The sequence below is a fragment of the Bos indicus x Bos taurus genome, chromosome 24, assembly GCF_003369695.1.
Source record: "Bos indicus x Bos taurus breed Angus x Brahman F1 hybrid chromosome 24, Bos_hybrid_MaternalHap_v2.0, whole genome shotgun sequence".
Lineage (NCBI taxonomy): Eukaryota > Metazoa > Chordata > Mammalia > Artiodactyla > Bovidae > Bos > Bos indicus x Bos taurus.
Genome location: NC_040099.1, coordinates 49,168,405 through 49,180,576, shown reverse-complemented (window position 1 = coordinate 49,180,576; position 12,172 = coordinate 49,168,405). Strand labels below are relative to the sequence as shown.

Below are 12,172 nucleotides of genomic sequence, written 5' to 3'. Positions count from 1 at the left end.
ACACCTGTATTCAGTTCAGTGAACACGTATTGAGTGTACATTATGTGCCAAACTCTTTGTCTGTCTCTCTTTTTCCCGTAAGAGGGTCAACTCCAGTGCATGTATGTGTGCTTGCAAAGTTGCCTCAGTTGTGTCCGACTCTTTGCGACCCTTCGGACTGTAGCCCACCAGCCAAGTTTCTTTGTCCATGGGATTCTCCAGGAATACTGGAGTGGGTTGCCATGCGCTCCTCCAGGGGATCTTCCTGACCCAGGGATTGAACCCTTGTCTCTGGCATCTGCCTGCACTGACAGGCAGGTTCTTTACCACTAGTGCCACCTGGGAAGCCCCAAAGTCCAATAGGGGCCTGCAGGGGCCTGCTTTACTTGTAGCCAAAAGCTCTGGGATAATGCAGCCAGCACTTACAATAACAGACAGATGCACAAGGCATAGATGCTGTGCAGATGATTGTTTTTATTTAGGGTGAGCAAGAGAGTTGGGTGTGTGCCAGTGTTGAAGGGTATTCTGAGGAAGTGGATACTGGGAATGAAATGAAAAAGTAGTGGGTTAGAAAGAAGTCATAGAAACTGAGGGAAGAAAGAATTTCATAGATATAGGTGTCAGTACTGGAAAATCTCATGAATGGAGGAGCCTGATAGGCTACAGTCCATGGGGTCGCTAAGAGTCGGACACGACTAAGCGACTTCACCTTCACTTTTCACTTTCATGCATTGGAGAAGGAAATGGCAGCCCACTCCAGTGTTCTTGCCTGGAGAATCCCAGGGACGGGGGAGCCTGGTGGGCTGCCGTCTATGGGGTCACACAGAGTCAGACACAACTGAAGTGATTTAGCAGCAGCAGCAGCAGCAGCAGCGTCCAAAGCAGGGAGCCACATGTGATCCTGATTGACTTCATAAGTTAGAAAGTCACTTAGGTTTGAGAAGTTTGGGACATAGGAGCATTTCTGTTGCAACAGTAGTTTGCAACCAACCTTTGCTGCTTACTTTGTGACTTGGGAAAGCCATTTTGACTTTGGCTCTTTGTAAAGAGGTGTTTAGACTCTCAGTGGGTTCCAATCTATAATCAGTGGGACTCCATGAGTTCAGAGAAGGCACTTCTGCGTCTGCAAGGAGATCAAGGGTAAGGTCAGATTTTCATTGGGTGAAGAAGTGCAGGTAGTCTATTTCTGATTTAAAACAGCTGGAGCAGCTTGAGTTTTTATTTTATATACTTTGACTTCAGTATAACTTTTATTTGAAAAGACATAGTACAGTATAAGAAATTTGAAAACCGCTGGTCTACAGAAGTCATAGTTGCCTTCAGACATTAAAACCAATATAATTAATAGCTGGTGTTCAAAATTCCTCTACTAGATGAAGATTATAGTAGATGTTAACTTGCTCAGCATATAGATTTTATTCAGAGGGCAACTTAGTATCTGAGTTTCTGTAATAATGATTATTCTCATTAGAAATGAAAACTGAACTTCCAAACAACTGAATTCTACTTTATACTTTGTTAAAAAAATTTTTTTATATGTCTCACCAGGTTCTGACTCAGAAGATCTTTTGGAAGAATTGCTCTGCTGTTTGATGCAGTTAATCACTGATATTCCACTCTTGTAAGTTCTGGCTAAGCCAGGATTACTTTTCTCTTCTTAGTGTATTGAAGATGCTAATTGATCATGTTGAAGAGTTTGTGGGTTGTAGTACTTTCATGTATCGCTTTTATGTATGCCTCCATGTACATCCATGGCCTTCTTGCTGTCTTGCGTGATAATAGTTAGACTTTGGTGACCTGTCATCAACACACGAATTTTATGTTGTTGAGGGGAAAATAAACTCTTCAGCAACATGAAGCATATGATAAGCACAGAATTAATCTGTGTAAATCAGGGTTTGAGAGAAAAGCAGTTTGAATCTGATACATACATGGTAGATATAGCTCTTTGTCCATCCATTATTTATTCTTCCCTTCTTCCTTGCTTCTGGATTTTATATCTGGCCTCTTTTGGAGAGGTTGGATTTCTATTTCTAGCTTCTCTTGAAGCTGGATGTGGTCAGTGAGATGTAGGGGGAAGTCCTCCAGTGAAACTTACAGGCACAGCTCTTTATTGGGACCTGACTCACCTAAGAGACATATTTATATTTTCATCTGTGAGAGCCCACTGTCCTATTCACCAGAGTGTGGGCAAGATCTCCTTAGAGTTGTGTTGGACATCTTGGCACCATGAACTAAGAGACTTACAGCAAAGTCTGCTTTGATGGCATTGAGCTGCTGAACCAAAGTTCAACCACTACCACTACCACTACAAAGATCTACCACTACCCCGCTCCTGCCCCCACCCCTGGAGTTCTCATGTAAGAAAAATAGACCTTGTTTACACTGTTACAACTAGATTTCTGTTACTACAGCTGAATGCAGTTCCTGTATAATTCAAAATGTTTGTTACTTTTAAAACAGTTATTCTCAACCTTATTTGTCTCTCAGAGGAGCCTTTTTAGAATTTTTTTTTTTCTTAATTGCCTCTCCAGAGTCCTAATGAAATTTGAATACTACAGATACACTGAATATGTTTATATGCTATGACTTTCTGGAAGGCCACTTCTGTGAAGTTTTTCACCCCTGGACGAACCAATTTTCACCCACTGGAGGGTGATCTCCCACACCCACTATTGAGAATGCATATTTTATTATTTAAAAAAATTTGTTTATTTTTGACCACACCACATGGCAGGTGGGATCTTAGTTTCCTGACCAGGGATCTAACCCATGCTGCTTGCAGTGGAAGTGCAACATCCTAGCCACTGGACAAATGGGGAATTCTTGAGAATGCACATTTTAGAGGAGTTATTTTTTGAAATGAAAAAGTAGGTTTTAAGATTTATCATCACAAAATCTCAGTCTGTTTGGAGATATTGCTGGAAATAAGCCCCTTGCCTGTGGCCCAAAAGGAAAGATGGGTATTTGTGAGAAAACGGGCCTCTGTTGTGCATGAGCGCAGCACTCAGAATTGTATTGTGACAGTTGCTCAGTTGTGTCCAACTCTTTGCGACCCCATGGACTATACAGTCCATGGAATTCTCCAGTCCATGGAATTCTCCAGGCCGGAATACTGGAGTGGGTAACCTTTCCCTTCTCCAGCGGATCTTCCCACTCAAGGGATTGAACCCAGGTCTCCCACATTGCAGGTGGATTCTTTACTAGCTGAGCCACAAGAGAAACCCTTGTATTATAGGTTTATTGTATTATAGAAAGAATTGTATTATAGGCTTAGAAATGAGAACCACCAAACCCTGTTGTGACCTGGTCTGGTCATGCGCAGCCTGGAAGGTAGGGCTGAGACAGCTGGGTTATCACTGACAGGGAAAGGACATGGAGAAAGTGTCCCAGGTAGTGGAACTCTTTTGACAGACACAGTTCTTTACGTGCCTGGTATCCTTTCTCACCTTCTTCTCCAATATTGTTGGGGTAAGTGTGTGCCCAGCTTAGTTTACAGGCTCTTTGGGAACTAAATGTGGCTCCTTGACAGTTTGGGCCAGTTACACGTAAGCAGAAGTCAGGAGCTTGCAGAGCATGTATCTTCAGCTCATCGCCCTTGGCCCTTCTCTTCCTACCTGGATGTGGAGGCAGTGCTCTGGCCTTCTTGAATCTGGGATGATGGGTGCCACACAGAAAGAACAGTGTCCCAGGAGCGTGGGGTGTTTGTAATGTTGTGGAAGGACTACACAAGCCCTTGATGGCTTATCTTTGATTTTCTTCTTATGTTAAAAGAGCAAACAGTTACTTTGGTTAAGCCACTGTGGTTAACTTTCTGTTACATATGGTCAGGTGTGGGAGGGGAACACACATATTGCTTGTTGTCAGTTGTTTAGTTGCTAAGTCGGGTCTGATTGTTTAGCGACTCCATGGACTGTAACCTGCCAGGCTCCCCTGTCCATGGGATTTCCTAGGCAAGAATACTGGAGTGGGTTGTCATTTCCTTCTCCAGGGCTCTTCCCGACCCAGGGATGGAACCCGCAACTCCTGCGTTGGCAGGCAGATTCTTTACATTTAGCCACCAGGGAAGCCCTGTGTATTGCCTGCCATTTGTTTATTATAGTATGTGTGAGGCTTCTTGTGTTTCTGATGTTAGTTTTAAAAACAGCAGCACCTCTATTACATTTGTTATTACCAAATACCAGCAATTTCATATATATCCTAAATAAGTTCCTTGTTTTTGTTACTGTTGTTGATAAAATGTTGTGGTAAAGTTAAGGGGAATGGAAATGATAAATCCCCTTAGATAGTAAATAAGCCGTGAATACAGTGTAGAAACCAGCCACTTAAACACTTGGAGAGCAAGTAGACAGTGTTGTAATATATCAAACATTTCAGTGTTTTAATGTGTTTATACTTTTTAAATGAACTGAAAATGCACAGACAACCAGATGTCTTGTATTATGTACACTCAGCTTTAACCAGCTGCTGAAACAATTTCTTATGATTTAATGTTCTTGGAACTCCATCCTACAAGAAGGTTTGTCTTGGTAACAGTTTCCATGTGAAACCAAACTCCTCTTCAAATGTTTCATCTATAACCATATGGATCAGCTTATAATTTAAGGAGGAATATTAACCTATGAAAACTGGCGATGCTTTGACACACCTGACTATCATCTGTCTTGCTATAAACGTTGAAGTTTAATGTGCTGCCTTAGTGGCTGAATAGCAAGAGGTATCTAATTTTAATGGCCTTCATGGGTAATTCAAAACTTTTCTAGCTTAAACATTTGAGACTCTGAAATCATTCTGTTAATATTGAATGCAAGTGATTACCAAGAACTAGAGTGATTATAAGAATTTAGAAATCTGTAAATTTAATTTAACTGATTCTTCATCATTAGGAGAACAGGATCAACTATGGTAAACTCCTAGAATTTCTAAGAATTCATCTGTAATGAAAAATTTTTTTAAGTTGTAAGTGGATTCTGCTTCTCAGTTTGGATTTGTTGATAAAATATTAGTTCTATGAGGTGTTAATCTTCAGTGTCAGATTAAAATTGCACACCTTCTGGGAATCCTTCCTTATTAACCCCATACCTCTCAGCTTTTATAAATATATTTAAAAGAAAGATTAAGTCAGACATGATCTTGTGACTTGACATTTTTCAGTGTGTATTGGGTTGATCCACTAGAATTAAAGTGTCTTTCAAAAGTAAAACTTTGTCTTTTTAACTGTTGTATCTTCTTGATCTCAAGGAATTGAATGGGAGAGGAATAAGATATGATAAAGGTATGTCTCAAGACACTAATGGAGAGTGAAATGGAACATGGTTGGCAGGCTAGAGTTGAAAGCACTACACTTAGAATTTGGGACACTGGTTGAGGTCTTCCAGTTTTACCATAGAAGCTGGATGGAGCCCCCACGACAATACCCAGTGATGTTTAGGTGGGGCCCTAGCAGCGTAAGCAGCAGTGTTGGATGGGCCCAGTACTTGATGCTTTGAGGACTGCTTAGGATGCTTTTCTTATTATGAAAGAGAGTTTATTTTGAGAGCTTGAACAGGGTTTCTTTCCTTTAATGTTTGCTGCTGTTTCTGTCAAAGCTCGCTCTCTCAGCTGTTTACAGTGAGGCTGTTGTTGAGAGCAGGCTTTGCTCCTTTTCTCTGGGCCCCAATCTGGACGGTCCTGGGAGGTCTGCTCAAAGCGGGCCTTGCTGTGAGCTCCGGCCCCTTCCTCTGAGATCCATTTATGTGTCTTCTCCTTTATTAACCTATGAACTCAATGAGGAGGAAGGACCAGGGCTCCTTAATTCTCAGCCTGGCCCTGATGGACAGATATTTTAATTCTGTAATCTAAGAAACTTTATCTAGTTTTGTCGTAAGTTATATATTGATAAAGATGTGATATTCATAACCAATTGCCTTCACTGCCTTTTCTGGGGGACTGTGTGTGTGTGTGTATGTGTGTGTATGTATGTGTGAGATGGGACTTAGTCTGCTGCTCAAGTGCAGGAGGTACCTGGTATCATCTACTGGCCTTGTCCGTGTTACTCGTTCTGCTTCAGTCACGCTGGTGTTCTTGCTAATTTGGAACTAACCAACCCACTCCTGTCTTTAAGGCCTGTGACCTTCCTTCTCCTGCCTTGAATATCTTCCCTCAGACATCTGCATGGCTCATGTCCTGTCCTCCTTCAAGCTTCCTTCCTTGTGCTCAGAGTTTGGCTTCTTGGAAACAGTTGCTCTGCCTGCCCTAAAATAGCACCCCTTCATAGTCTGTCGTTTCATCATGCTTTATTTTTTTGTCCATATGCTTATCACTAGTTTTCATATTATTATTTCATGTTATTTTATTTCTCAAATAGAATGAAAGCAATGTGAAAACAAGGGCTCTTCCTGTGCCAGCACTTTGTTTTGCTCACTTCTGTCGCCTTAGTATTGAGGTTAGCCTGGCATGTGGAGGACTCAAAAAATAATTGTTGAATGAGTAAGTCCCGGGGGCACAACCTATTCAGTGTGCTTAAATGTTTTGTTTGTTGCTCATCATGTGGTCTATATGGAAACAGGGTACTGTGCTAAGGGATAGTCTATTGCAGGTAGAGTGGCTCAAAGCCCCTTGCAGTTGGTGAAAAAAGTGAAAGTGTTTGTCACTCAGTCCTGTCTGACTCTGGTACATTGTATTACAAACACTAAATGTCTTACAGACGTTAGCAGTGTGGAGGGACAGCCAGCAACCGAAACACTGAGAAATCACATCTCACAACATTTAAGGAAATGGTAGATTGTTGTTGTTCAGTTGCTAGTGTTGTGTCCGGCTCTGTGACCCCATAGAATGCAGCACGCCTGGCCTCCCTGTCCTTCACTGTCTCCCGGAGTTTGCTCAAACCCATGTCCATTGAGTCAGTGATGCTATCCAACCATCTTGTCCTCTGTCGTCCCTTTCTCCTCTTGCCCTCAATCTTTCCCAGCATCAAGGTCTTTTCTAATGAGTCAGCTCTTTGCATTGGGTGGCCAAAGTATTGGAGCTCAGATAATTAGCTATAAATGCTGACTAGTCTGGGGCCATTTAGTTTAGGGAAAATCAGCATTATATCTCAGTAATACTCTTGCCTGGCAAATCCCATGGACGGAGGAGCCTGGTAGGCTGCTGTCCATGGGGTTGCTAGGAGTCGGACACGGCTGAGCGACTTCACTTTCACTTTTTCCTTTCATGCATTGGAGAAGGAAATGGCAACCCACTCCAGTGTTCCTGCCTGGAGAATCCCAGGGACGGGGGAGCCTGGTAGGCTGCTGTCTATGGGGTCGCACAGAGTCAGACACGACTGAAGCAACTTAGCAGCAGCAGTAGCAGCAGCGGTCCTTAGATTATCCCTTCACAGTGTAATAATTTCTTTTTCATTAGGTTAATCTGCAAAAATATATATATTATGAGTATACTTTGCTATGTCTATTTACTGTGTTAGGCCCTGGGCAAAGAAAGACATGACTTTGGAAGAGCTTAGAGATGGATGGATGCATAGAAAGCCCACTGAGAGGAACAGTTGATACATGCTGCAGTCATTTGGGGCTGTAGTGATGAGCTGTGGCCAGACCTTCAAGGAGGCAGAGTGGAACTGCATAGGGACCTTTGGGGTATATATCATGTGTTTGGGGAATACAAGTGGATTCATTTGATTAGAGCAGAGGGTTTGTGGGAGGCTAGGGCTAGAGAAGCTATGTTGTTTGATGAAGTAAAGACTTGCATGTTAGAAGGACTAAATGTTGATTATGTTTAAGGTTCTCTTTATTAAAATGTATAAGAACATAATACATATATTTTAGAGCTAATTTCTCTGATATCCATTTTGGATGTATTTGGAGAGGAATGGAACTGTTAAGAATCTTATTTATAAAATTAACATTGCTGGATTTATGAAGTGTAATGATATAAAATACATATTTATTTGACTCACAGGTGTTGGTATTGGCTTAGATGTCATACTTTATAAAATTTGAATGTTGAAAACTTTTGGTGCTAATGATAAATAGGTGGTTCAAGAACCTGAAGAGCTGTTCCTTTATGAAGTCTGCAAGTCTTTGAGAGTGAAAGAACTAGAGACCTTGTGTTGGCAATGAAGGGCCTAACTGTTGGGAAAATGTCTTTCTGTAGCTCTGCATGTTGATACCCAAACTCGTGTCAAATCCAGCCTCAACAGAGTGGGTGGCTAAAAGAAGTCAGCGTTTAAATTTTAGGTGCTGTAAATATCTAGTATAAATTTCTGGCTGGATTAGGTATTCAAGACATTATAAGCACTGAATTAAAGGTGATAGCATTTTCAAATACCAAGACATAATTAAGTTCACAGTAGTTTACTAGTTTGAAACTTGATTTCTGGTGCTTCCAGAGGCGGGGTAATCCTAGTTAAAAAAATTTAACGTATAAGTCTTTACTGGGCTTACTGAAGAAATCTGACTGAGATATATCCAGTACCACAAATGTTAGTCTTACATTTGTTCATATTGTTTATAGTCACATAATTGACTATTGTCAAGACATGTAAGAGACATTTTATAGTAGGAAAAAAACCCATTAACTCTGAATCCAGAAGCCAGTGTTTGAATCTTAGCTTTATCACTCATCAGCAGTGTCACTTCAGGCCTCAGTTTTCTCATTTTAAAATTGAGGTGCATAGATCATAGACTGTCACTTGGAAAAGACATTTGAAGGCATCTAGTTCGGTTTAATATTTTAGATGTGGAGATTGAAGTGCATCAGTTTGGAGATCACCTCATGTAGCCATTGAGGGATGAGCTGGCAAGCCAATAGTGTAATACACCACCACCTTGGCTGCCTAGAGGGACCAGCAGTTGGGGGGCGCCTCTCATCCTGGGATGAGGTCTGTCAAGGGCTCTCACTGCCAAGGATCTGTTGCTTAAGATTGTGTTGAAGACCAGAGTAAAGCACTCGAAAATGCTTTTGTAAATTTTAAAATGCTTTATGATTATATAAAAATGTATATAACCACTGGGGGTCCAGTGGTTAAGAATCCACCTTGCAATCCAGGGGATGCGGGTTCAATCCCTGGTCAGGGATCTAAGATTCTACACTGCTGTGGAGTACCTAGGCCCGCATGACACAACTTCTGAAGCCTATGCGCTCTGGAGCCTGCACATCACAGCTGCTGAGCCCGAACACCACAAGTTAGAGTCTGTGTGCAATAACGAAGGCTCCAGCATGACGCAACGAAGATCCCACGTTCCGCAACTAAAACTGACATAGGCCTCCCACACCGCCAAAGTGTATTGCTTTACATATAGTGGGGCTTCTCTGGTGGCTCAGATGGTAAAGAATCCGCCTGTAATGCAGCTGCTGCTGCTGCTAAGTCACTTCAGTCGTGTCCTACTCTGTGTGACCCCATAGACGGCAGCCCGCCAGGCTCCCCCGTCCCTGGGATTTTCCAGGCAAGAATACTGGAGTGGGGTGCCATCGCCTTCTCCAGTAATGCAGGAGACCTGGGTTCAATTCCAGGGTCAGGAAGATCCTCTGGCTCTGGGATAGGCAACTCACTCCAGTATTCTTGCCTGGAGAAGTCCCATGGACAGAGGAGCCTGGTGGGCTACAGTCTATAGTGTTGCATAGAGTTGGATACGATTGAGTGACTAACACACACATTACACATAGTAAGTGTTTAAGGAAAGCATTGGCTATATTTTGTTCTGAGTTAATTTTCCTGTTTTAAACTTCTCAATAGAAACTAATAGCCCTTGGTCATTAACAAGTATAGTGGTCATAGGAAACAGGATGTGTAAGATTCAAAAGAACAAGGCTGAATCCTTTGTGTGAGAACTGAAGTAAGTTTCTGATGTGTCAGGCTGCTTCAAGGAGCTTCTCTGACTGCTTTGGAGGACTGGCTCTAGCCTGGCATTAGGTATGAGAGACTAGCAGCAGCTGGAGCAGAGTCCTGAATCCTGACATTTTGCCTGTGTTCGCATATTTCCTTGCAAGTTATAGATTCTATAGAGGTATATAATCATTGAATTTTTAGAACAGGAATTAAGCTTACGCATGTACTCAGTCATGTCCGACTCTTTGTGGCCCCATGGACTGTAGACCACCAGGCTCCTTTGTCCATGGAATTTTCCAGGCAGGAATACTGGAGGGGGTTGCCATCATCTACTCCAGGGGATCTTTCCGACCCAAGGGTCCAACCTGTGTCTCCTGCATTAGACAAGCGGATTCTTTACCACTAGTGCCACCTAGAAAGCCCTTATCTTATACATTTTCATTTTGTGTATGATGGCACTGAAGTAGAGAGAAAAGAAGTGACTTTCCTAAAGTCATTTTGTAGGATTCTTGTGTATAACTCAGCCCTGAAAATGTTGAATTTCTGCCTTCAAAGAATTTTTACTCTTATACAAGCAAGCCTGGTGACTTCCTTGGTGGTCTAGTGGTTAAGAATCTGCTTTCCAATTCAGGAGACATGGGTTTGATCCATGTTCGGGGAACTAAGATCCCACATGGCTTGGAGGAGCTAAGCCCGTGTGCCACAGCTAGAGAAGCCCACTCACTGCAGCTGCTGAGCTTGAGTGCTCTGGAGCCTGTGCTCTGCCACAGGAGCTGCCTGTGCACCACAGCTACAGAAGCCCCCGCCCGCTGCAGGGAATGCCTGTGGGCTGCAACAGAGACCCGGTGCAGCCAAAGTAAATTAATAAAAGTAAAAAAATAAAAGCAAGATGGGTACAGGATGCTTTCGTTAATTTCTATTCCTGTTATTAGTACAAGTATCGCAAAATATGAATGAGCTGGTTTAACATTAATAACTGAATTTTAATTCTACCAATGAACAGTTGATTTTTTTTCCTTTTAAATTTTTTGTCCTACTTATGCATCAATAAGTTAATTCTTTATAGAGTTGTTTCTTTTGGGGGCATAATCCAGATTACATTACCTTTGGATATTTAAAGCTAGTCTTTGATGCTGATGTACTTGTCTTAGATTATAATGTGTATGTGCATAGGGTTTGGGAAGACAGTTGAGAAGCACAAAGGGGTTATGCTGAGAACCGATTTTGTCTTATATCTCTTTACTCTCCAGAGACAATCTTTTTCATTATTAGCTATTTTGATGGTTTATACATACACCTTAACCCTTATCTTACCTTCATATATTTATCTAAATAATATAACAGTATTTCATTTTTTTAAATTAAAGGCTTTACTTTTCAGAACAATATTAAATTCACAGCAAAACTGAGCAGGAAGTATAGAATATTCCCGTATCCCTCTTCCCACACATAGCCTCCTCTGCTGCCAACATTTCTTACCATAGTGGCACATTTATTATAGTCGATGAACCTACATTGATGTATCACTGTCACCCAACTCACAGTGTGCATTAGGGTTCATTCTTGTTGCGCTGTACGTTCAGTGGGTTTTGACAGGTGTGTGATGACATGTGCCTGGTGTGCTCTTGTCCGTGGATCTCAGTCAGACATGACTTAGCGACTGAAGAACAACAGCTACAACATCCATCATTATAGTTTCATAAGCATACTTTCACTGCCTTAAAATTGCTCGATGTTCTGCCTGTTCATCCCTCACACCCCCTGAAATCTTGGTCACCCCACTGATCCTTTTACTGTTTCCATATTTTCACCTTCTCTAGAGTGTCTTGTGGGCTTTCCAGGTGGCTCAGTGGCCAATAATCCACCTGCCAATGCAGGAGACATTGCTTCAACCTCTGGGTTGGGAAGATCCCCTGGAGAAGAAAATGGCAACCCACTCCAGTATTCTTGGCTGGGAAATCCCATGGACAGAGGAGCCTGGCAGGCTACAGTCCGTAGGGTCACAAAAGAATTCGACATGACTTAGTGATTAAACAACTATAATAATAGAGTGGATAATAATATAGTTGGAACCTACAGTACAAGCTTTTTTAGATTGGCCTTGTTCATTTAGTAATGTGCATTTAAGTTTCCTCTGTGTTCATGGCTTAGTAGCTCATGTCTTTTTAGATCTGAATAATACTTCAGTGGATGCAGTATGTGTACATAAATTCACTTGATACATCTATGCACATATATAAGTCTTAGAATTGGAATTAAGTGTGACCATTTTAAAATTTGATAAAAATATAGTCAATTTGGTAAAAACTTGTTCCCTAAAGGGAGTATGTCATTTATAAGTTCCACCAAAAACATTTAACAGAGCCTTGCCAATATAGTATATTATAG

At 41.7% G+C, this 12,172-nt stretch overlaps 1 protein-coding gene across 3 annotated transcripts in view; it reads left to right on the top strand.

Annotated features, from left to right (window-relative positions):
* Window positions 1-12,172, top strand: part of DYM (dymeclin) — a 394,524-nt gene that overhangs the window by 72,229 nt on the left and 310,123 nt on the right. For all 3 annotated transcript variants that reach the window (XM_027526260.1, XM_027526261.1, XM_027526262.1), the window contains one exon: window positions 1,528-1,600. In XM_027526260.1, coding sequence (XP_027382061.1) covers window positions 1,528-1,600 — 73 coding nt within the window. The remainder of the gene's footprint in view (window positions 1-1,527; window positions 1,601-12,172) is intronic.